Genomic DNA, 25085 nt, shown 5'->3' with positions numbered 1-25085 from the left:
GTTATATTTTCCCCTACTATCCAACTTTAGGTTCATATTTATTCTTTGAGTTGTGAAGTTCCACATCACCCCCTTTTATTATCCTACATGGCTCCGGCATGGATATAATCTTCTCTAATTTAATTATTATACCTCACCCCAAAGAATTGAAAGGAACCAAGTGAAAAAAAAAAAGTTTCCAATTATTTGGGGGTGAGGTGTAATAATTAAATTAGAGAAGATTATATCCATGTAGGTGCCACGTAGGATAATAAAAGGGAGTGATGTGGAATTTAACAGCTCAAGGGTAAATATAAACCCAAAGTTGGGTGGTAGGAGCAAATATAACCAAAAAGTATAACAAAGAATAAATATAACCCTTTTCCAAGAGTACAAGTGTTGTTGTATGTGAGATGTCCATGCGTGAGTTCGGATTTTGTCAGGCACCAAACACCGAAAATGGAAAATAAAAAAAAAGTTTGATGATATTGCTTTGGAAATAACGATAGATTGACAAATTTTAATTGAACGGTTATAGTTTGGCACCACTTGATCCACACTTAAAAAATTGACAAACTAATTTTGGAGGCAAATTTAGACACATCTTTTTTTAAAAATAATTTGGTTTCAATTAAGAATGTGATAAGACATTTTTTCTGAAACACTTGAAAGAAAGTCACCCAAATTGTTCTAATAATTAATTTTCATTAATTCAAGTCAAACGGGTAGCCAAAGATTATTAGGTGCAATGCACTCTAGAAAAGAGTGACTTATCTCTCTAAGCATGTGTATGTCAAGATCAAGAATGCAGTGACACATCTAGGTTGAGATCAATAAAAGTCCAACAATAAAATGCGAGCAAATCATAATCTATAACAATAATCCAAAAAATAATTTAAGTTGAGTATAAGTTAATAAAAGCGAACGTGCTAGAACCATGTGACTGAAAGAGTGCCTCATACCTTCCCCTCGATCAATAAAATTTCTTATCTGGTCTTTTCTTTTCGCTAAACAAAAAATAAAAGAGTATTTTCTTTTGATTAGAGATCCAAAAAAGTGACTTGGAACATCATAACTCAATTTCAAGTGACGACTCTAAATAAAAAAATAATAATTTCTTCAATTGAAAAAACCCTCAAAAAGAGTTGTTATAACTATCTATTGTTTTTGTTACTATATGATATTTCTTGTACTTTTGTTACTTCCTTTCTAGATTGCTTTGAACTGTTTTTTTTTCCTGAGTTGAGGATCTATCAAAAAGAGTCTCTCCACCCTGAAGTACAAGTAAGATCCACATACACTTTATCCTCTCCATACCTCACTTTCTAAAATTATACTTGGTGTGTTATTATTATTTGATATTTTGATCCACCAATGCACGTTTAATCATTTAGAGGTAAATATGAATAGAATATACGATAGAGAAAAGATAAGAACAATGTAATAGTGACCAAATTGCAATCAAATTGATTTACTCACATGTAAAGCCAATAAAATTTAAAGTTAAATACCTCATAAGAGTATTTTGGACAGATAGGTCGACGTCTTTGACTAAATTTAATAAGCAGTGTGACTCCAAAGTAGTATACATATTTGTATGTCAGTTAGCCCTTTTAGAATAACTTACATCCTTCTCACTTAACACTTTCGGCAATACCTACGTCCTCCATGTACATATGTGGACGGATAGCGGCGGAGTTAAGATTTTTATTAAAGGTTTAAAAAAATATATAATGATATCGCTAGCTAGGACGGAACACGCGAGCTTAAGAAAGTTATGCAATACCTTAACCATTACACTGGACTAGCTTAGGTCAAGATGTGTCAACACTGATATATATACCTATAATAAAACAAAATTTTCATAATCAAAATAATCATAAGCCAGCAAAATTGCATATGAGATTTTGTTCATTAATCAAGCTTACCTTTTTAATCAGAGGATTTACTAGTTTTCACTTGTCATCAACTTACTGTAAAAATTTAAGCTTGATTTATTTAACTAGACTAGACTAGACTAGATAAGGTTCATCCAACAAAGCAACAGTGGCAGATTTTTAAAAATTTCTGGTTATATGTCACTTGTGAGTGTGTAGTCACTCCTTTGTATAAAATATAATGTCAACAAGATAATGTACCAATAGTTTATCTTCATATCCCTGTTTGCGAATCGATAAGTGCTCTAACAGGATGATGAAATAAATTTGTATGCAAATTGGTGGAATTATTGCTAAAATATATATGATGATGTGTTTCTTTACCTGCTCCCTCTCCAGCAACTTGTGGCATTTAGAATTTGCAGCACTAACTTATATCTGTTGTTTTATTCTTAGGATCAACCAAATCGATATCCCTGTTTGCAAATCGATAGTCCTTGAGGCTTTTTTGAAGCTATATAAACATGACACAATGTACGGCAACTTCTTAACTAGAATATTGGAAGTGTCCTGCATTTAAAACATGGAAGATGTTAAAAGCAACAATTCCAGCATAAAGAACTATGATATTGAAAGTAGAAGCAATCTTGGAGATAGTAACCGTATTGACCTTTGTAACAACAGCAGGAGAGTTGTTCCAGAACCAGTACCTGCTATGGAAACATATATGACAGTTATGCAGACATACCAGTCTCCCTTAACCAAAGCTAAGGTAAGACCGTCTATGTGAATCCTCGGCTATATGAATTCTCATTGTCCATGTCACTCCATTAAGCTTTGTCTAAGTTCAAATATAATAAAGAATTAGTTTTTGTAGCACTAGAAGCTGTTTGCATTTCCCACGCATGAAATCTCAAACAAGACCAAAAGACTCCCAACAAACATTGGGATCGAAAGTAAACATATTAGCATAATTAAAGCTTAAACCAACTAACTAGTATCATCCACATAGATCCTTTTCTTTCATTGTGAAAGATCTTTTGCTAGGTTTGCATAGATTTCAAGAGAGTGTAGCTCTGATATCATGTAAAGATATGACACCTGAGCCTAACTCAACCTCAAAAGCTAGCTCATGAGGGGAGGTTTGTCCAAGTCCATATAAGGAGACCAAATTCTCATCCCTCTACCAATGGTGGACATCTTAACACTCCCCCGCACGCCCAAACCTCAACTGGAGCGTGAACACTTCTAAATGGGGGCCCAACATCGGTGAACAACAATTGGGATGAGCCTGGCTCTGATACCATGTCAATTTTGCTGAATGAGTTCTCTCAAATGAGAGTTCTACCATTAAATAGAAAGAATTCTGATTTACATGCCTAAAAATCTGTTATATATCCCTAAATATATGCTATTCTTAATTGTAATATCTCTGAAAATATACTACATTAATCTATGCTATCTTCTATCATCATTACACAAACATTTAGAGTTATAACATAAATATGTACAGATATTTAGAATCTGTCCAATCATGCTAACAATAACTACCTCTTCCTTTTGAACACCTTAAGTCATCATGGTTCCTGCAGACCGGTGCATCTGAAGGTTGACATAGGACATGATGAAATCATCACAAGCAACCTGTTCTCATTTTATCCTCGATGTGTGCTAGTGCTACTACCAGTTTCGATAAAATCTGATAACATCACACTTTTTTTTGTTACTGTCTTGAAACTTCTAAGTCACTTCATAGGATATTGAGATTTTGAGTATTTTTCTCAGGAATATCCACCCATGCAGACCTTGTTGTTGGCTTACCAATCTCTTGGAGTTGTATATGGGGACCTTGCCACTTCTCCTGTCAATGTCTTTTCCTCTACTCGCTTGACGAATCTCACTGAAGATGATTTACTTGGGACATTCAGCCTAATCTTTTGGACTCTAACGTTGCTTGTGTTAGTCAAATATGTCTTCATCGTCCTCCATGCTAATGATCATGGAGAAGGCGGTACTTTTGCTCTCTATTCATATCTCTGTCGCCATATCAATTTCCAAAGCAAACTTAGTATCCACAACGTTAGGATGGAATCTGATGAGAGCATGGCTTATTACAGCCAAGAGAGTGGAAGTTCTAGGCGTTCAAAAACTAAGAAGTTCCTGGAGAGAAGTTCCACAGCTCAAAATGTTCTTACTTTTGTTGTTTTACTTGGAACTTGTATGGTCATTGGTGATGGAGCTCTCACTCCTGCTACTTGCGGTAACATTCTTCCTTTGTTTTCTCCAAGTTATATTTCCTTTCGACGTTGCCTCATGTCCATACACTTGTTACATCAGTTCTCTCAGCCCTGCAAGGAATTCAATCTCTCTCTTCCAAGATAACACAAGGTAAAGTCAAAATAATTTTCAAAAGACAGTTCCATTGCTAGTTCAGATCTGCTTCCATTTACTCACCAAAACGTGAGGTTTAATGAAAGTTCTATTGGCTGCAGATCATGTGGTTTTCATGTCTGTGATTATGTTAATTGCACTTTTCACTTTTCAACGCTGTGGAACAAGCAAAGTTAGCTTCTGCTTCACACCCGTAATGTTATTGTGGTTTGCTACCAATGTTTCAGTCGGTATCTACAATATTTTGGAGTACTATCCATCCGTTCTTAAAGCCATTTCTCCACACTACATAGTGAAATTTGTTTCAAGAAATGGAAAGACTGCTTGGAATCTTCTCGGTGCAGTATTTCTAAGCATTACAGGTTTAACTTTACAACTACTTTTGAGGGAAAAAAAAAAGATAAAAGAAAAGCATATGAAATAGGAGAAAATTAGTTCACTTCCGACATGTTTTAAACTGTCATGCAGGAGCGGAAGCCATGTTTGCTGATTTAGGTCATTTCAATAAAAGAGCAATTCAGGTAAGGAACAAAGAACTCTAATCTACCATTAGAAAAGTTAATCTGATTGATGGCATTTCTGTACAATGAGTCTTGCAGTTGGCATTTTCTTTTATAGTTTATCCATCCCTAGTTCTCAGCTATGCCGGAGAAACAGCTTATCTAGTGAGGTATCCGGAGAATATCAACAACGCTTATTACAGTTCCCTACCAAAACCTGTTTACTGGCCAATGTTTGTAATCTCAACTCTAGCTGCCGTGGTTGCTAGCCAGTCCATGATATCAGCAACTTTTTCCATTGTAAAGCAATCACTTGCTCTTGGATGCTTCCCTCGAGTAAACATTATACATACTTCATCCAAGCATGAAGGACAAATCTATTCCCCAGAGGTAAACTACATCCTCATGATTCTTTGTGTTACTCTCGTTCTTGGTTTCAAAGGAGGTGTTGAACTAGCAAATGCCTATGGTAAGCATCACTCAGATTTCTTTTGTACACCGACAACTTGAAAAAATCTAATACTATCATGCTACTTAAAATAACCAATTATATGCAACTTTTTATTGCAAGAATGGGTTAATAATCTGTAACAATGGTAAATAACCTATTATAATCAGTAAAATTATTATTAATACAACAACAACAATAACATACCTAGTGTAATCACACAGGTGAGGTCTATGGAGGGTAGAGTGTACACAGACCTTACGCTACCTCGTGGAGGTAGAGAGTCTGTTTCCAAACGAGTAAAATTAATAGTATGAAAATGTTTGAAAAACGCTTTTCTTGAGCCGAGAGGGTCTTATTATAAGCAACCTCTCTACCTCGCAAAGGTAGGGTACGGTCTGCGTACCACCCACCTCTCCAGACAAGTGTGGGATCACACTGGATCTGTTGTTGTTGTTGTTGTTAAGTTAAACCACAACTGGAAGTCCAAATAAAGCGTACTTCGCTGAGAAATAGAACTAACTTTTCTTTTTCAACTACAGGGGTGGTGGTCATCTGGGTCATGATCATAACAACATTCTTGACAGCATTAGTGATGCTAATCATATGGAAGACAAATATCATTCTCATTTTGGCATTTTTCTTGCCTTATATAATAATTGAAGGTTGTTTCATGACATCTTTGCTCAATAAAATACCACAAGGAGGATGGGTGCCATTTGCTATTTCTGCTTTCTTCTTGACTATCATGCTATCTTGGACATATGGAAGGAGTAAGAAAAAAGAATATGAAGCAGATAGAAAGATGAGTTTACCTGATCTAGACCAAATGCTATCAAGCTATAGTACATACCGAGCACCAGGAATTTGCTTCTTTTTCACTGATCTCGGAAATGGCATTCCACCCATAATCTGTCATTACATTCAGCACACAAATTCTGTAAGAGAAATCCTGGTAATTGTCACTGTTAGAACTCTTCCCATCAAAACCGTCCTGGTGGAGGAACGCTACAATGTGGGGAAGACGGGAGTTGAAGGATTTTATCGGTGTTTGATTCAGTTTGGATATAAGGATTCTCAAAGCATGGAAGGAGATGACTTTGTTACTTTAATGATCACAAAACTCCAAGACCAAGCCGAGTCTACTAGTGAAAAACGAAAAATAGATGCAGCTGCTGAAAGAGGACCCGTTTTTGTTTTAGGAAGAACCATTCTCAAAACAAATAAAGGTTGGTTTGCTCGCTTCACTATAGAGTACTTGTACAGGTTTCTTCAGAAGAATAGCAGGGCAGCTATTTCTGCACTTCAAATTCCACCAGATAAAACACTTCAAGTTGGTATGGTTTATGAAATCTAAAAAGGTGTCTTTGCAGCATAAACTGGCCTCAGAAACACGAACATATTCCTAAGTAGCGCATCCCAGAAAGACAAAATAGTATTTTTCCTGTAACCTATTATGGCTACTCAGTCTTTTTCACAATAATAGCAAGAACATGCAATGATTCTAATGAAATAAAATGCAGTTCAAGGTATTTTTGCTCATGTAGCATGAAAGGGTATATGACCCCACTATTTTGTTGTTGTTATTGCTTTTTTATCGACTGTACACTTGCTTTTCTTATTTAACTGCTATGTTTTCTTCATTGTCTTCTTTTACTTGGATTTGACGCACTTGAGCCGAGGGTCTTTCGGAAACAACCTCTCTACTTCCACGAGGTAGTGGGATTTCACTGGGTATGTTGTTGTTGTAGCATGAAAGGGCAATATATGTGTAACACGTTTAACATAACACCATATACTAGTTCAAGAAAAAGACCCATTTCATATTATCAACAGATTGATGTGCAATTAAACTTCCCTTTTTAGGGTGTATCTTTAATCCTCCAAGCACAATCTTTCTATGATTATGCAATTCTGTATACAGTAGCCATATACAAGTTCAAAGATTACATCTTGCATTCTGCGAACCATGGTCCGATTTTAAGGAATTGGGGGATCTTCGGACTACCAGAAGAATCTGACAGACCACAAAACAGAAGAGAATTTGTTTCCAGTCTCTAGACCTATCACCTCTATTTTGCTTACCTGTTCTATTAGATCCTAATTTCTGTTTAGCGGCCAGAAAAAACAGGTCATGAAACAAACCAACAAAGCAAATAAAATCGGAAATACAGTTATCACGAAGAAGGCCAGTTAGTTTCCTTCAAATCTCAAGTTTGACACAGTATATATGGTTTTCCTCCCCTCCTAAGAAGACATGGATTTATCAAATTGCAACTCAAAAGTAAAAAATCCACTATTAATTCACACATAATAGGCAAATATTTAACATACTTGAAAGTAAAAAGGCCGTCCCCTCATACATATGACAAACCCAATGTTTGTCCATGGCATACTTGTGGGGGTTCAGCTCCTTGCTGTAGTCTCTTGGTTGGTCCTGTCTGTGTGCAGTATCCGGCAGACCGGCAGCAAAGGATCATCAGCAGAGGGGCTAATGATTTCATTCATCACAAATGCTGCAGTCATCTTTCTTCTTCTTTTTCAATCACTTATTCAAAATCACTCGCACCAAGCAATGAAGTGAAGTAGATATGCTAATGATATGGCATATGACATATCCACTTGTCCATATTCCAAAAGCCTACTCTTCAATTTTTTCAAACCACTATTTCCAAAAATAGATGGATACTTTTAACCTATCTAGAAAAACAATTATTCCCCTCTCTTCATTTTTTACTTTTATCACCTTTAAATATAATGTCTTAAAAAATGTAATATAAGGATAAATTAGAAATTAAATGTAAAATTATTCATAAAGTGAACAAGTATTATTAGACATCTATTTTTGGTCTAGTGAACAAGTATTATTGGACGGAGGGAGTAGTTGATATATTTTTTATTTTTTAAGAAAACAATGGTTGTATTATATTATTCTATTAAAATATGTTTAATATTGTCTTGAACAATAATATAATTTTTCTTGATATATTAAAAATGATAAATGAAAATAAAAATATATTTTAAAATAATAGACAAATAAAAATGAGAATAGAAATTTTCATATTTTATCTTTAACATTAATTTACTTATTCGTCAAATTAATATGAATATTATTAATAAAATATTTATAACAATTATTATCGTTTTAAGTTAGGTGCAAACCGCAAAGTCTAAATAGTACTATCATATTCCAATTTAGGTGACACATTTCATTTTTCGAGAGTTAAAGAATTTAAGTTTACAGTTTAGAAATACTATATAGTAAAAGATTTACGGTCAAAGATAAATTTATTTAAATTTGGAAATTCAAAAGTCTCACTGAAACAGAAGTAGAAATAACAAAAGTTAACAGAGAATAATAGGTTAAATATCCTAGAAATTAAAATACAAATTGGAACAAATTATGAAGAATATTATTTTGTTCAAATGATGAAGTGGGGACAATTGGGTCCTGCTGTGAGAATCCAGGTGAGGTAACAGTCAGACACGACACGTTTGTTTCCACCAACCAACAATCTTTGCACATCGGCACTTTTCGCCAACCTCTTCCTTCCTTCCTTCCGTCGCCGGCGATGGCATGGTTTCAATCATCAAACCGAAAAGTCCAGTTACCGGCCCAAACCCGGCCGGTCCTTGACGATGACGAACGGATCGCTAACGATGACGAAGATGCTGAAAGTTTGAAGCTGACGCCCACGGATAGCAATGTCACGGAAGATCAAAATCGAGATCCTTTCATGGGAGTAAAGGTACGGAGAAAAGCTTCGTTTCATAGAAACTACATCGGCGATTACCTTGACGTGCCTTCTCGACCCTATCTCATGAAGATTCTAGAAAAACAAGGTAATTCTGTGGTCAAAGCCACATCCTAAAATTCTCATAATTTATTTATTTATTCCTGTACAGGTGATTTCCGTTGCACAATTACTTGATCATTAGTTTGATTACATAATCTTAACGTTTGAAATTTACGTTCTACTTTTGATTTGATGCTTTGGGGTTAAAACTGAATATGTAGACGCCTAATTTTAATAGCATTGGAACAATGCTACATTTTTTCGCGAAATGTAAAATTAGCTCATATAGTATCTATTGGTGAAAGTACTCTTTCAACCTGTTGCCTTAAACATGTCATGACATTAATATGGCTGTAGGGGTATGGTATTAGGTATAAAATTACTAGTTCAAAGTTAAAGAATTTCCAAATATAATGTGTACTCTTTAAGAAGTAATCTATAAAATAGAACAGAGGAAGAAGCTTATTTTTAACCTCTAGCATTCCCAGCGGTCTTTTGTAACTTTTGGTTTTGGTACCTTCTTGGTACTTGGTCAATAAACCTTTACCTTATCAAAAGAAAAAAAATTTTTGCATTGTGATTATAAAGGTACTACAATAACTTTAGTTGTTGTATGAGTTGGTTAGAATAATGTTTTCATCAATGTTATTTAAACGTTACAATGGTTTTTTTGAATGTTATTGAAAGCCTTTGTGGAATGATGCTTAGTGAGGGGCAATCGTCATAGGCGAAGCCATGCGGTTCATAGAAATGTCTGCTTCAAACAATGACCTGCAAGATGATCCGAATGAAAATCAATCGGTTTTTTGAATCTTGAACTTTGTGGAGTTTGTTTAGTGTTGGCAGTTGGCGTTATTGTATTTGAATGTTGAAATTGGTTGTTTTAATTGCAAATTGATTACTACTGCACTAGTCCATATATATTTTGTATTTAGTAGTACTTCTTGTTTTCTCTTATAGTGCATTTTATTTCAAAGAAATGTGCACTTCATTTTCTCTTTTCATTCCAAGTTCCAAGGACCTTATCGCTTCTTTTCGCTTTTCTCTTTTAAAAACACTGAATTATTTCTAAACCAACATGTACTAGACCAATAGTAAGCTTGTAAATAAAATAATGTAAAACTAACAAAAGTAAATAATGAATTTCATGCTTGAAAAAGTACCATAAGCCTAAGTGGTTTACAAATAATTTTTTGTTAAAAATAATACGGAAGAAGAATAGGTGAGAAGTTAAAAGGAAAAATGTTTGTTTAAAAAAAGACTCGGCATGATAACATTTAAAGGCTTTTCACTTATTACGGAAATAAGTTTTGTTTGATTTGAAACGACACATTTGGTAGTTTATTCTTTTTGTGAATATGTTTTCTTTTATTCTGTTAAAACACTTTACTTTAAGTTAAACAGCATGTTTATTGTTTCTGGACAGCTTTCAAAAGCTTTTATGGGCGAAATATAGTTTGAGGTTGAGAAATTAGGAAAGCTGTAGGAGCTGTAAGTTGTATTTTGTTGAATAAATATGTAGTTGGATCATCCCTCTAGTGATATTCAGTTGGACGTTGTGTTTTTTTCTCTTTTCCCATCTTTTACTAAAATATAAGAAATGAAATGTTAGTATTTATTTGCACCATGGGCTGGATTGAACCTGTGTAGCTGTTTTGGAAGTAACCTTTCTCTTTCAATGAAACTTTTTAAGAACTTTGGAGCTCACGTCAAAATGAAAATCTTTATTTGTAGCTTGCAGTTCAACCCAATAGTCCTTGTTTTACTTGGTATTGTAGTTGGGTTGAGGATTTCTTTGTTCTTATCCCCAAAAAAAGTTGGGGATATTCTTGGTTTAATTCAATGTTTTGTGCTCTTTTTTTCTTTGTCATTGAGTTTTAAAAACCTATTTTTCGGCAATTACTTGTTATGTGTTTCACAATTGATTACCATTCTCCAGATTTATGAGTCTTCAACTGTGTTTCTTGTCTGCATTTTCCATGCTTGATTTTCTTGAATGTCCACATTATAGTCGAGTCATCTCTTATTGTAGAATGGCATTTCAAGTTGTTTGCATGATTTTAAGAAGTACAGATGGAAACTTAAGTATAAACAGACTTCGTAGAAGTTTTTACAACCTTTAGTGGCTTTAACATCGTTCACCGCTGTTTGCATCTTGAGGTAGAGCCTTATTTCTTTAGAAAGGTTCTCAAAGTTAGTCTTGGTGGAAGTTGTATTTATTGAAGAATTTTCAGAGGAGATGAGTTCATAATATATCTACTATAAGCTGGAGACATGTATGCATATATCCAGTTGTACAATGCACACTAAGTAATCCTCACACTTTTCAGTAAGAACCATCTTACAATTCTTCATCCCAGACAAAGAGAAACTGAAACTATCCTTCAATGCTCTTTTTGCCGCAAGTAATGCACACTACTGTATTTCTTTTCCAAACCTTCTCTGATATGCTTTACTTGAGTCGAGGGTCTTTCGGAAACAACCTCTTAACTTTCTAAGGTAGGGGTAAGGTTTGCATAAACACCGCCCTCCCCGGACCTCACATCTGGAGTTGTGGTTGTGGTGATTACACTAGGTTTGTTACTGTTATTGTTGTTTTTGTGGTAGTGCTTTTCTTTTAGGACTTTCACTTGGTGTGGTTGATTACTTATGGCTGGTTTATGATTCATCTCTCATAACAAAGATATAAACCTGTGCTGATCTGTATATTCTTTTGCAGGTGACAAGAAAGTCCTCTTTGCAGACAAAGTTTTGAAGTTCACAAGTACAGGGAAGATGAAGAGGCGCATTCTTCTTATAACTGATTTTGCCGTTTACATTGTGGATCCAGACATTGATGCACTTAAAAGGCGGATTTCCCTGGCAGCTGTTGAAAAGCTCTGTTTGAGTGAACTAAGTGATAATTTCTTAGCAATTATTATCCCAACTGAATATGATCTACTGATAGCCAGTACTCGGAAGACGGAAATTGTATCTGTCTTAGTAGATGCTACCAGGAGTCAATCCGACTACGAACTTGAGGTGCTACTCTCTAATAGGTAAGTGCAGTGCAATTTTCTTATTGACTTTGAACTCTCAATTGTTCTTTCATCTGGCTTATCAGTATTTTAAAAAGTTTTCAGCTGAAAACGGATGCATCTGCAGATATTATTGAAGTAGCTTAGTGTGCATTGTTGAAGAACTGTGTATGAGAAAATGATCAAGGGGCCAAGACAAAGAAAGTTTTTGGCTTGATTTCAGGCCAGCATATACACTAGTGAATACTTTGTCTTGCTTTCATACTAAGGATTCAATTATTGTTGTAGAGAAAACACTGATTTGTTCCTTTGTGTCAGTTGTGTTACAATGAAGCAAATTAATCTCTATGCCTAGCTAGAATAATGAGTTCTCGATGGACAGCCCTATGCAAGCTGTGGATGACCAGAAAATCTTAATCTTGGGACATGTATGTAGATGATATGATGGATCGGAAACATAAAAAGAGAGAGGGTGTTTGGAGCATCTCAGTAGATGTTTGCTCTTTTGTTGTTTTATTTATTTTTTATTCCTATGATGCACTATCTGCTTCTTTTTCTCCTCCCCTCTACCTCTCTAAGTTTGCCTGTTTTCTTCTCCCTAGAAGTTTTATCTTGGGAAATATGTCTTATGTCATTGTTCATACATTTATACTCTCATCTTGCAGATTTGAGTACAATGCAACTTCCGAACTAGTAAAAGAAATTGACTTTGAGGAAACTGAAGGTCAGTGTTAGTTTAAGCTTACGACATTCTCTCTGTGTTCTTCCTGTACCCTTACTTTTACTGAAATCAGTTCTAGGTTTTGTTTTGATCATTATTTCTTCTTCCCTCAGCTAAGTATTTTTTCATGATTCTAAAGTTGTGAGATATCTTTTGAATCCCAGAGGGTGCGAGAACAAGAATTGTGCGGAAGTGAGTTGCACCTTTAGTGTAGCAGTCCGAGTGTCCGACAACATGAACTGCTAGCGTACCACCTTGCCATTCCAAGGAGGAATCAGTTGGTATAATTTCATGTATAAAGGTGATTGATTATCTTTCTATTGAGAATTGAACCGATTAAATTGATTTTTTCATCACGTTCAACTGGTTATGTTTTCTCTTGTTATGCCGGCCTACCTATTCATTTGCATGGCTCGTTGCCAAATTTCCAAGCTCTTCTTCTTTTATTTATTTTTGTGTAACTGCAATTTAACTTGTACAAAATTGTAATATATAGTCTATTGGATGTTAATTGAGCCCCATCGTCACATGACTTCAGATAATAGGTTCCTTTCATTTCGTCTGTTTATTGTGTCCTCCATTCTTTCGTTATGTCTTTCAAATATTACAATGTCATGGAAATGGACACTAGATTCTTTCTCGATTATGGAAGACATCATTTCCTTTTCTTCTTCTGATAACTTCTTTGATAGAGCAGAGAAATTTAAGTTACCAAGAATGGCGGCAGAGGCAAAGATGATGCAGTGGAAGTAATAGCAAGTATTCAGGCAACTTTTTAACTACCTTTTTAAAACACCAAACATAGAATATCCAAAGTTATTTTTACTACAAACCGGGATATCAGAAGATGGTCTCTAATTACATAAGTTTGAATATAGCATTATCAAAAGTTAAAACAATTATAAACACATTTACAATAGCATTATTGATGTGGCTTATAATAGCACCACAACTCCCGGCATTAGTAAGATGGATTGTTTAGCAAATGTTGGATTGCCTTGTTTGTGTCGTTGTCATTCATTAGCAACGCATCTGCAGCACTATTTGATGAGAATCCCATTTCTTTTAAGTAAGTAAAACCGTCAGCAAATTCCGTGACCTGAAAAAAGTTGGTGAACATCATCTTCCCTCATTCTAATATTTGCAATAATGTTTGGAACAATTAGTAATATTGTTTAGTTTCTTACCGCTCCTTCCGCCCCAAATAAATTACATGATATACTTTTTGAGTATCAAAGATACATATCTATTACCCATAGCTTCATTAAAATAAAATTCTAGATTTTCAGGCTACAAGAATCATGTAAGATGACAAAGAATACCTTGTTTGGATTGTCTCCATAATTTGCAACTGCAAGAGGCACAGCCTCTCTGTTGAGACCGAATGCAATGTATTTGTTCATAACAGGATCTCCAGGGGATGCCTACATTCAAATTAAAGATAACACTTAGCAAATCTCTAACAAATCAGTGTTCTGTATAGGCAAAGAAACTGAAATCACATTTAGTTTCTTTATGGCATAACACACTGTAATCTGATACCTAGAGGGAATGTATCAGCAAAAGCAGTTTTAAAAAAAAGCACATAAGGGCCTTTTGACAACAGATGCAAACATATCATTCATGTGTCCTCGGCATATTCCAAGATGTCAAAGGATGGACACATTTTGAGGTACCTTTTTTCTATTATTCGAAAGCAATATTATGATTTGAAAACTTCCAAGGGAGGAATAAGATCGAACATTTTCCCCATGCATGGGTCATAGAAAGGAAGACATGAAACTTGAAGTAAGACCTGCATTATCTGAACTTGTATCTCTATTGAGAGGAGTGTAAGACCACCGATATAAAATGATGTACACTATCTCAATGCTCGAGCTACTTTAACAGTAAGGTGTTAGCACCTCCATCTGTTCTTCTTCTCTAATTTATTTCCTTAGTGACAAGTCCATACAACCATTAAGATAGAAACAGCCATCAGACCCAACTATATACTCTTTCTGACGAGTAACACATTACAGGTTCACATTAAAATGCACCTGTTTAACTTAAACTAAAAGTAAGATTAACAGAATCATCAAATGAAACTAACACCTTTGAAGCTTGGTCTGAGTCTGACCCTCTAGGTGGCAGATTCTCGAGAGGTAACCTGCTCCAGATTTGGCTTTCCTTTTGATCTGCTTCAGCCAAAATCTTCTTCTCAAGGTCAAAATCAAACTGAAATGTGCATTGAGGAACGTCTCCTTGTGGAGCCAATGGGGGCTATAAGAACCAAAATAACTATGTCAGGTCCAAATATGTTCTTCAAATTCCTCATTAATCAACCAACTATTACTACATCGCGATTCACAATCACAAACTAGTTTGGACTGGACATGCAAGGAAAATACTTCTGCACACTAAATCAATATGGGCATGATGTGTTCTAACTTCTATATAACTAAATATAGAAATTAGAGGCGGTTAATACAACAAAAATCACAGGTTTCATACCGGAGGTGTAATTTGATATTCTGGTTTTATAGCAACTCTGATGCCGATTCCGGCTACAAAATTAGACATCAACAAGTCAATATTAGCCATCGAAACAGATATTGGCTTTCAAGTACACATATAGTTATAGTGAGGGAACAATCAAAGAGGTAAGACATACTAGTGGACGATGGTGAAGGAGTGGGGTTAAAACGCCCGGGGAAGTTGCCGCCGGAGTGTTGACCGACCCGAGGGTAAAGGCTGGATGGTTGAACGTACATCGGATGGTGATGGCTGGGAAGGGGAGGAGCAGTAGTGGCCGGCCGGCCGTATATGGGCGATTGCGTACCGTAAGACGGTTCCGTTCTGTTCCTCAAATCGTATGCCATAGAAGGAAATTTGAGAGCAGCTTTTTGAATTCCAGAAGGGGGGACTCCTTCAATTACTTAAATAGCACGGCATCATGCTATGTTAAGGAAAAAACACTTTGTGCATTGACCTGCTAACAAATATTTTACTCCTTTATAATTTGACCCACTTTATGCTGAAAAAAATCATATTTGTTCTTTTATTCTTACATTTATCCATCGACATACATTCCTTCTTAAAAATAAAAATATATATATAGTTGTCTTTATTATTTAACTAGAGAACTTGATGGCGCCAATTATTAAAGAATTAATATTTTTATTTTGATCAATCTTATATTTACTCTATTGTTTAATTGTAACATTATTACTTATTTTAATTGTATTATGAAAACTCCTTAATTATTTTTTATCCCCCACCCACTTTAAATCGGTTACCTATACTACACTTACACCCATTATAATGTTAAAAAAATCAAACATTTTCTATAATAAATATCCTATCTAAATAAAACTTCATTTAACTTATAAATATATTTAAGATATTTTTAAAGAAAAATAAATAAATAAAATCTCTATATAATAAATATTTCAATTTTTTTTCACCATATAGTCAAAAATAAAAATATTCACACGAATCAATGAAATAATAATGCAACGTGAAATATTAAACAACAATTATCGAAAGGTAAGGAGAAGATGATTGAAAAAGACGCATTGCCTATTGTAGTTTTTATATTCTCAATTTGTTATTAAGTGCACTATCAAAGAGCATAGTCATTGTTCCTACCTATCCGACTATCAAAGCTAAATCTCTTCTTATTTTATATTCATGTTTTGAATTCACAAATTTGAGAGAGAAAAAAAAATATTTTGATGAAAATTAAAAAGGGTATTATAAATGTGTTAGACCTCTTCATATTTTATCGTTTCATAGCATATCCATGTTTCTACATTAATTGATAAAGTAATCATAGATGAACAGGTGAAAAACGGTTACAAATAAGTAGTATAATTATCATTGAATCAATTGAATCACAAAGATCTATTCACTTATATAGAAGAAGAATCGAAAAAGGAGTGGATGATTTATGTAGCAGTGAAATAGTCAGTCGCCTTTCATGAAGTTTGAGCTTTTGAGATCGAATCGTAGCCAAAGTCTTTTTCCAAGTTTAGAAAGACTAATTCGAATAAGGATCAGGAAAGATCAGTTGTTCACTCTTCTTCAAGGAGATAGAGAGCTTCTCGCTGAGTGGCCTTTCTGAGTATTGTGAGATTTCCCGTATCGAATGAAGATGCGAAAAAAAAACTGATTTAGACTTTAGTGCAAATAAATTTTAATGTATTTAACTATGTAGGATAAAGAATAATTGTGATTTATTTAAATAATTTAATCAAAGAAATGAATGAAAAAACGCAAAGAAAATAAATAAATGCCATTAAATAAGAATGTCCTATAGAAAGGTGTTACATCTAACTTTAAAAAAAAAAAACAGTGGGAGAAAAAGTTAAAGAAGTTGTAAAACTTAAGAATAAAAGATCAATATAATAAAGAGGAAGATAAGAAGAATATAATATAAGAGAAATAATGTAAGATAATTTTTTTCTTTAGTGTCTATTAAATCTTCAAGTGTCTACAATATGAACTCTTTTGCTTTTATTTATAGTGTAACATAGAGGCATACAAAAGGTTAGTCATAAATAGAAGTGGCAAACGAGCGAGTCGAGTCGAATATGAGTCGATCAAAAATGAATTAAATAAAAATGGATAAAGTACTCGACTCAACTCACATTTTAAATGGATAAAAACGAGTTACCTAATGGATAATATGAGTACCTATATTTACTCATATTATAATAGAAATCTTGTTAAAAGAATAATTTTGTCTTTTTATATAAAAAAAATAAGTTTTTTTATCACCCAACCTCCCTCCCCCCACTCTATTCCAAAAAAAAAAGTAAAAAAAATTCAATTCTATTTATAAAAAAAAATTATTTTTTTTACCACCCTACCGCCCTACACCCCCGAATGCCCCCTACCCCCTACACCCCATGCGCCGACCCTCAAAGTCCACCCCCCCCCCCCCCCCCAATCCCAAAATAAAAAGTAGTAAAAGAATTCAATTTTTTTATTGAAAAAAACTAAAAAAGTCTTTGCTACGACCCCACCTCCTACTGCCCCCCCCCCCCTCCAACACCCCATCCCCAAAAAAAAAAATTAACAAAATTTTAAATTTTTTTAAAAAAGAACTTACCACCCCACCCCCTATCTGCCCCCCCCCACACCCCATCCCCATCCCAAAAAAAAGTAAACAAATTTTTTTTAAAAAAATTAACAAAATTACCACCCCACTCCCCTACCATACCCCCCTTCCCCCACGCCCCCCTATCCCAAAAAAATGTAAAAAAAAGTTTCATTCTTTTTATAGAATTTATTTTTAAAAAAAATAAGACTTTCTTACTACACCACCCTTTATCACTTTTTTTTTGGGTGAATGAACATCTTTTACCCATTTTATCCATTTAACTATCCATTTTTAAATGGGTAATATGGGTATTATTTGTTTTTACCCATTTTAAATGAGTTGGATACCCAACCCATTTAAAATGAGTAAATATGAGTTGGTACCCATATTAATTACTCATTCTCCCACCCCTAGTCATAAACATGACATTAACATGAATATAATGAAGGAGGTTGTGGAGGTGAAAGGTTACAAGAATAATGATCATAAAGGTGGATGTTATCTTCATAATGGAAAAAAGTAATGAAGATAATTAGTCATAATAACTTCTTGGAGTAGTGAACATCCACACCATAATATTTTATAACAAAAGAGATTAAATTACTATAGTAATAATTTTAAGACTCTACATTATTTTCTTCTCAATTTATTCCACTTTCTACATTAATCTTCCTCAACTTTTTCCTTTATCCCTACAAGCACAAATCAACAAAATTGTTAGTTACTCTATAAATAGTTTATATGATTTTTTCAACCTTAAACATCTAAAATAATATTTTGTAACTTTTATGTGACAAAAAAAAACCAAAAAAAATATTTTTACAGTTTAAGTAATCATACCTTGATTTAATTTGACACTATAATTTTATTGATTCTTGAGTTCATCAAAATAATTGACAAAATTATAAATGCAAAAAAAACTTAATAATCCATATTAATAAAAAAAAATCTGAATTTTTCATGCTATCCATATCATGGAGTAAGAAAAGAACGTTTGAATTTGAGATCAAAATAATTATGAAATAGAAAAATTTTAAAAGCTGGTAGTAGACTTGTTTTCCGACGTTCCAATTATTAAAAATATCAAAAGATAAATTGAAGATATCATTATTTATAATGAATGTTGGACAAAAATAATATGATAATTTACCTCTTTAAGCTTTCTTGATCTTTTCATTTATATTGTTATCAACGCGGTAAAGTATGACAAAAAAAGAAATTAAATTCAACTTATATATAACAACATAGATGAAAGGTTCACTCATAAATAATTGGATCGATCAATATCACACTTGTCATTCATAAAATTAGGAAGAAAAAAAAATCAAATTAAGATAAGCATGTAAGGAATTATTATATCATATAAACAATTACAAAAGAATAGTCGATACCTCAATGAAAATTATGAAATAGGAAGAAAGAAAAAAAGAAACCTAATATTATATGTTGCATTTTCTATCCAAACAAACGACACAAAATCATCTCCTCCAAATACAAACTAAAAGCATATAATTTATACAAAGTGTAAGTATATAATTTATTAGAAATAATGAACATATATTTTCGAAACGATTAAAGAAGAGGGTGGAACATAACTATTCAGATTTTATTGAAATAATAAAGCAAGAATAATGTGAAATTAAGGTATAGTACATAAATGAATGAATAAAAAAGAGAAAATTAAACAGAATAATGGTAAAAGCCAAAAATAGGAAGAAAAAATATAAATATATTTCTAATTCAATAAAGCATGTCATATCACTTTTTTTTTTAATTTCTAATTTTATTATTAGATTATATATAGACAGATAGATATATAGATATATTAGATTAACAACTAGAAGAAGGTAAAAAATAAATGGAAAATAAATAAATTTATTAAGAGTAGAAATTAAAGAGGTGTGAGTTATGGATAGTTACTCCTACCAATATGAAGAGTTTTTGTTGTAAATGTTTTGTAACGACCTGCTCAGGTCGTTATAGAAAAGTCAACGAGGAAAGTTTTTGGGCCGAAAAACTTTTTGGTAGTAACTTGAGAATTCCTAGCCTAGTCCAGATTTGGACGAAATTGGAGTCAGTGAGGTCTAGGGAAATCTGGTAATGAATGAGAGATATAATTATGAATTTGATCACACGAGTAGATAACTAAGACGTTAAGGAAACCGTACGAATTTACGGAATCGAATTCGGGAGAGTAGAACTTTTGAAACTGACCTTAGCGTGAATGGGTAGTTTCTGATTGTCATGGGTTGAAGGTGTGTTGTGAAATGGGGGTTTGGAACTCTTAATTGGACTCTTTGTCTCCATGCAAGCCGCTAGGGAGGGATTTATCCCACCAGGGCGGGGCCACTATAGCGGGATAGGGTCCGCCATAGCGGGACAAACGCGACTTAAGTCGGAAATAAACCCCAAAAACGTCATTATTCTACAAACTTCGTTCTTAAGAGTTAGGAGACGACCCCAAACGATTTCTTGACAGTTTTCCACTATTTTGGTGCAAAAGGTAAGATTCTTACTCCCCTAATCCATTTTCGATCCGTAGAACTTAGATTCTTGGTTATTAATTATTGGGGGGAGAGTTTTTGGACTGAATTGGATGGTGGGAAAAAGTCCTAACTGCACCTTAGGATCATGGGTTTGGCCTAAGGTTGATAATGTTGATTGTAATCCGGGTAATTGGGAGTCGTTTATTGATCCTCCCGTTGTATTAATTGTTTGTAGACCAAGAACAAATGGAAAGAATCTGGAAAGGAAAGAATCAAGTTTCTTAGGAGGATTCAAGCTTTGTTCGAGGTAGGTAATGGTTTGATTTCATGTTTGTGTGATGTATGTTAGTATTTGCTAATGCATGTATGTATACAAATGTTGCACTATTGATCACATTTAGTGGTGGCAAACGGCAAGTTGGGTAAAATTTGGGCAGGTTGAAAATGGATCAACATAAAATGGGTAATAATTCAACCCACCCATATTTGATATGGATAAAAATGTTTGGGTAAGAAATGGGTTGGGTAAAAATGAATTAGATAAGAAATGGGTTGAAGTGGTTGTTTCAACTAAGCTTAAAAAATCTTAGAAGTCTTGTTTAACTGTCTAAATATCATTATCAAAGGTCCAAAAGTTGCTCAATTGAATATTCTCATTGTTTCCTATGAAAATTCCATCGATCAAATTTCCATGGCTGTATGAGATTTTGTGAATGGCCTCCAATCCCCACATAATTTGTCGAATTTTTTTCCGGAAAACATATCCGAATCCAATTTAAGTACGACTATCTCCAAAAATCTTCCATATGCCAGGTTTTTTGTGTCATTCAACCAATCGCTAAAGGGAAGTATTTTTCCACAATAACAATTCCTTGCCCTTTTCCCCATCTCCTAAGATCAAGTGGCTTTGTGACATAGAGAGATTTAATTTGGCACAATACTTTAAACAATTCTTGAGCATCTCCAAAATACTTATAGTGTAGTGCACTAGCATCGATCGATAAGTCAGAATTGCTAAAATGCAACTTGCAATCCCATAGATTGTGTGAACCTTGTCGTCCCCCTTTTTTCGCCAAAAATTGATATTCGGTGCACGACCTAACAACTCTTTTGGGCTTTGGGTTGGATCGAAGAGTCGCCACCTAACGAGTTAAGGCTCATTAGGGCACTTATCTAACCTAACTAAATCTAACTAAGGTCAACGAACCAGAGATCGGGTAAGGGTTCAAGTTACCTCGAGGGGAAGGTGTTAGGCATCCCTTGAGGTCCACAAATGTGGGTCCCGACCGTATCTCATGCAATTTATGTGGGTGTTACAAATAGCAATTAAGGTCACTTCATTACTTGGTTATTTAAATTAAACATGTTTTCTAGGTGATAACTAATATTAAACAATTAAGGTTGCTTCATTTATTCTTTATTTAAGCATGCGAAACTAGGTGATAACATAATATTAAATATATAAACACAAATAGTTATAGATAAGCGAGAAGACAGAATATACACAAGTAAATAGGCAAATCAATTTTTTATTTTATTAAACTACCCCAAACAATTATAATTAAAGCAAGTAAAGGGAAAAGGAAAGGGAGACTCTAAAAATGACAACTTTACGGATTAACGCTCGACTTCTATATATATAGGGACATACAAAACAAATGTTTGTCATTTACAGCTCGAGGCAATGTCATCATCTCTGTAGGGCCTAAACTACCCCTTCCCCACCTTCCGCATGCATTTCGTCCTAACAGGTGCCTATCGTCCCTGCTTAAGGTCCAAGAGGCGTTGAACTACTGTTGGGATAGTTTTAGACAAAATAAAATATAGGGTCCTAGTTAGGCCCCCTAGACACCAAGTCAAACACGTTGGATGAGCACTTAACACATAAAATCTCATATTGGCCTCTAGATTTTATTAGACATGCTGGCAAACACAAGTAATTGTGAAAAGGTTTCATGCTTAAGTGTGTGCATACAAGCATAACAATTTTATACCAGTTTATTTATTAATTTCAGAGGGGCAAAATTATGACATAATGCAGATTTTATTACTTGATTTTAAAATATAGCAGAAAGGTGATCACAGAATGCAAAAATGTTTTATAGCATTAACATATTTTATTATTAATACAAAATTTTATTTTAAGTGGCAAAACGATTTATTAATGCAGAAGTTAATTATTTTAGACATGAATTAATCGGGGCAACGAATATCTAAGGTAGCAGCTTTTAAGAAAAGAAACGCAACAAAGGATTATCATTAACTGATTTTTAAGTAGCAGAAGAGATTAATTATTAAACATGCTAGTCAAACGGGCAGTAGTAAATGCAGTTTAAATTGTTCAGTTTTAAAATTTCCAAGCCGTTTAACACGCTAAAGTGGATAAACTCCTATAAGCTAGCTTGATTATTGACTTACTCGAGTTTATTAGAATCTGATTAATTAATTATCATTCAAATTACATATATTGAATTGATATTAACACAACAACCCTTATCAGATTAAATGAGTTGATTATAATGTTACAATTACAAAATGATTATTGAAGTTAATTGATTAACATGTCGAGGTTACTAAAACCAATTAATTAACACACCAAGCTATTAGGGACTGATTGATCAAGTCTAATTAAATTTAATTAAATCTTATATGAGCCTAATATCTAACAGATTGACTAATACAAGATTGTTGAATATCAATCAATATTATACTCTTAAATTACTATATAAAGGAATTAATTTAATCAAATAAAACAAGGAACAACCAAAGTTATTTTAATGACAAATTAAAAAATAGCCGTGCAAATCAAATAGGTGTATTATGATCAGGGGCGGACCGACCTTGTTGCAAGTGGGTTAACTTCGTCAAAAAAATACATTGTATATACATATAAATTCAATCTGTTTTTTGAAACAAAACACTGTATATAATTAATTTGACCCACTTAAACCAATAGTAACATGTAGCCTAGCGGCAAAGTGGTTACAATTTGACTGATGCATCAAGGGTTAAAGCTAATATACAACGTGGTAAAAGCAAACAAGCAGCGTGGTAAAGCTAACAAAAGAAAATGAACTCAACTCTATTCTTTCTCAAACTCAAGTGCTCAAGTCATAAAACAAGTTTCAATTGATTGTAAAAGACTTCTCAAAATGACTCTAATGAACTTTTAAAACTTGACTTTTAACTCTACCTTAAATATTAATTATGAATTTAAGGTTATGATTCATGTTATGAAAGATTTCTAGATGTTTAGAAGTAGTTTAGAGTAGTTAGAATCTATAAGGAGCAATGGTACACTTTAAAAGGACTTAGACGGAGCAAACGATAGAAAAAGGGTGGAAGCCGACAACCTTAGCGCACTGCTGGTTTGCGTGTTCTAGTTTGCCGCACCAGTCTTCCATTTACTGGGGGTCTGATTGGGCGCACTGCTGGTGTGCCGCCTCAGGCCTCAATTTACTGGGGTCTGATTGGGCGCACTGTTGTCACACACTCCTAGGCATTCATTTATTGGGATCTGATTGGGCGCACTGCTGGTGTGCCGCCCAAGCCTCCAGTCTACTTGTTTTCTGATCCTAAAGCCTTTTTAATCGATTGATTTTCTCAAATTTTCCTTAGATTCAATTACCCAATATAAGTACACAAGAATCTACTAAAAAACAACTCTTAAACTCGAATTGATTACATCAAAAACTCATCAAATCATCCTAATTCAAGAACAGAAACAATACTTCAACAACACTTATCAAGAACTCAAATCATTCCACTTTTGAGAACGAAATTGTGTTGAAAATAACATGATTGACGTGCGGGTGAACGAACCCAACACTATTAGAACTCACATACCTCTTAGAGATTAAACCCTCGGCGAAACAACTTTCAATTCGCAAGAAAATTGATGAACGTCTTGACTTTTCTCCTTTTTCTCCTCTTCTTGAACTCCTCTAAAAAACACTAGCGTAAATTAGAATTTGTAAAACTGAACCAAATCAGTTTAGTCCCCTAGATATTAACAAAATTCATTTAATCTCATAATTTCGGATAACTTTCCTTAACTAGATAGATAGATTTCAAATGATCAAATAAAATAAAAAGAATAGAATTATATTAATTGAAATCAAAACAATACATTAATAAATCTTCAATATATTTGGAAATCATTCAAACTTTTATATTAATATGGTTATTTCTTTTGATAAATCTTTCAAGATAATTAAGTTTCCTTCTTCATTTTGATGAACTTGTACCAAATTAATGTGAACATCTCTATGAAGAATCTTTGAAGAATATATATATGATCTTTAACAAAGTGACGACCATATTGTGACATTATTAAATACATAATTGATGAAAAAGATGGAGAAATTTTTTATAAAAGGAGGAAAAAACTATACTATATTTTTCTGCTCTGATACCATATTGTTGAAGTGTGCAACCATCTCATCTTAAAACTTAAGTTGTTAGAGAAAACACACTTTAATTAGTTAATTATGTTCTCAAAATTTTTTATAGCGTTGCTAAGAGATTGAAAGTTCAAATTGAACTTTGTTAACGATAGCAACCAATATTTAATTGTTACTTGTTGCTTTCAATTATCTCATTTGACCCTATTTCTAGTGAAGTGTCTAAGTAATACTCAATCTCAAATACTAAATAAAATAGTAATAACATTGATATCGATGTATAATTATATAATATGCATTTGTTTCTGGTCATGAAGAAAAAAATACTTCATCATGACACATTCATCTATGTGAGATGATATTCATGGTGTGAATTCGAC

The 25085-nt window shown here is 33.7% G+C and overlaps 3 protein-coding genes and 2 long non-coding RNA genes across 6 annotated transcripts; 2 read left to right on the top strand and 3 right to left on the bottom strand.

The window, feature by feature from the left end:
- Positions 1-2153: 2153 nt before the first annotated feature.
- On the bottom strand, positions 2154-2622 carry LOC125834456 (uncharacterized). Its single transcript, XR_007443354.1, has 2 exons — positions 2527-2622; positions 2154-2426 (listed from the first exon to the last, which is right to left on the bottom strand). It is a non-coding gene; the product is annotated as an uncharacterized LOC125834456 (long non-coding RNA).
- On the top strand, positions 2539-6778 carry LOC125834454 (potassium transporter 26-like). The gene is made up of 7 exons (XM_049513610.1): positions 2539-2628; positions 3642-4116; positions 4194-4244; positions 4349-4609; positions 4716-4768; positions 4847-5216; positions 5738-6778. Exons 1-7 carry the CDS (start codon positions 2572-2574, stop codon positions 6550-6552), a joined length of 2082 nt encoding a protein of 693 aa, XP_049369567.1. The 5' UTR covers positions 2539-2571; the 3' UTR covers positions 6553-6778.
- LOC125834455 (uncharacterized) lies at positions 3925-6142 on the bottom strand. Of its 2 annotated transcripts, none has more exons than XR_007443353.1 (3): positions 6011-6142; positions 4311-5211; positions 3925-4226 (listed from the first exon to the last, which is right to left on the bottom strand). It is a non-coding gene; the product is annotated as an uncharacterized LOC125834455 (long non-coding RNA). The 2 variants fall into 2 exon arrangements; XR_007443352.1 differs by having other exon boundaries at positions 3925-4204.
- A 1954-nt stretch (positions 6779-8732) lies between the features above and the next one.
- Positions 8733-13257, top strand: LOC125834450 (uncharacterized). The gene is made up of 4 exons (XM_049513607.1): positions 8733-9038; positions 11712-12030; positions 12675-12733; positions 12895-13257. Exons 1-4 carry the CDS (start codon positions 8768-8770, stop codon positions 12924-12926), a joined length of 681 nt encoding a protein of 226 aa, XP_049369564.1. The 5' UTR covers positions 8733-8767; the 3' UTR covers positions 12927-13257.
- Positions 13258-13532: 275 nt separating this feature from the next.
- On the bottom strand, positions 13533-15682 carry LOC125834451 (uncharacterized). Its single transcript, XM_049513608.1, has 5 exons — positions 15384-15682; positions 15224-15276; positions 14825-14992; positions 14053-14154; positions 13533-13829 (listed from the first exon to the last, which is right to left on the bottom strand). Exons 1-5 carry the CDS (start codon positions 15589-15591, stop codon positions 13692-13694), a joined length of 669 nt encoding a protein of 222 aa, XP_049369565.1. The 5' UTR covers positions 15592-15682; the 3' UTR covers positions 13533-13691.
- Positions 15683-25085: the final 9403 nt, after the last annotated feature.

The sequence above is a fragment of the Solanum verrucosum genome, unplaced genomic scaffold (assembly GCF_900185275.1).
Source record: "Solanum verrucosum unplaced genomic scaffold, falcon-dt-bn FXZP01000279.1, whole genome shotgun sequence".
Lineage (NCBI taxonomy): Eukaryota > Viridiplantae > Streptophyta > Magnoliopsida > Solanales > Solanaceae > Solanum > Solanum verrucosum.
The sequence above is the reverse complement of the archived record's forward strand: the minus strand, read 5'-3'. Positions and strand labels throughout refer to the sequence as shown.

What these genes read in the sequence shown, in the direction of transcription:
- LOC125834451 (XM_049513608.1), bottom strand. Translation starts at nt 15,591, where the DNA reads ATGGCATACGATTTGAGGAACAGAACGGAACCGTCTTACGGTACGCAA. An exon ending in AATATCAAATTACACCTCCG is followed by an intron (nt 14,993 to 15,223) that starts GTATGAAACCTG and finishes TGGTTCTTATAG; the next exon opens with CCCCCATTGGCTCCACAAGG. An exon ending in ATGGAGACAATCCAAACAAG is followed by an intron (nt 13,830 to 14,052) that starts GTATTCTTTGTC and finishes AACTTTTTTCAG; the next exon opens with GTCACGGAATTTGCTGACGG.
- LOC125834454 (XM_049513610.1), top strand. Translation starts at nt 2,572, where the DNA reads ATGGAAACATATATGACAGTTATGCAGACATACCAGTCTCCCTTAACC. An exon ending in CTCTTCCAAGATAACACAAG is followed by an intron (nt 4,245 to 4,348) that starts GTAAAGTCAAAA and finishes TATTGGCTGCAG; the next exon opens with ATCATGTGGTTTTCATGTCT. An exon ending in TCAATAAAAGAGCAATTCAG is followed by an intron (nt 4,769 to 4,846) that starts GTAAGGAACAAA and finishes TGAGTCTTGCAG; the next exon opens with TTGGCATTTTCTTTTATAGT.
- LOC125834450 (XM_049513607.1), top strand. Translation starts at nt 8,768, where the DNA reads ATGGCATGGTTTCAATCATCAAACCGAAAAGTCCAGTTACCGGCCCAA. An exon ending in GAGGTGCTACTCTCTAATAG is followed by an intron (nt 12,031 to 12,674) that starts GTAAGTGCAGTG and finishes CTCATCTTGCAG; the next exon opens with ATTTGAGTACAATGCAACTT. An exon ending in TGACTTTGAGGAAACTGAAG is followed by an intron (nt 12,734 to 12,894) that starts GTCAGTGTTAGT and finishes TTTGAATCCCAG; the next exon opens with AGGGTGCGAGAACAAGAATT.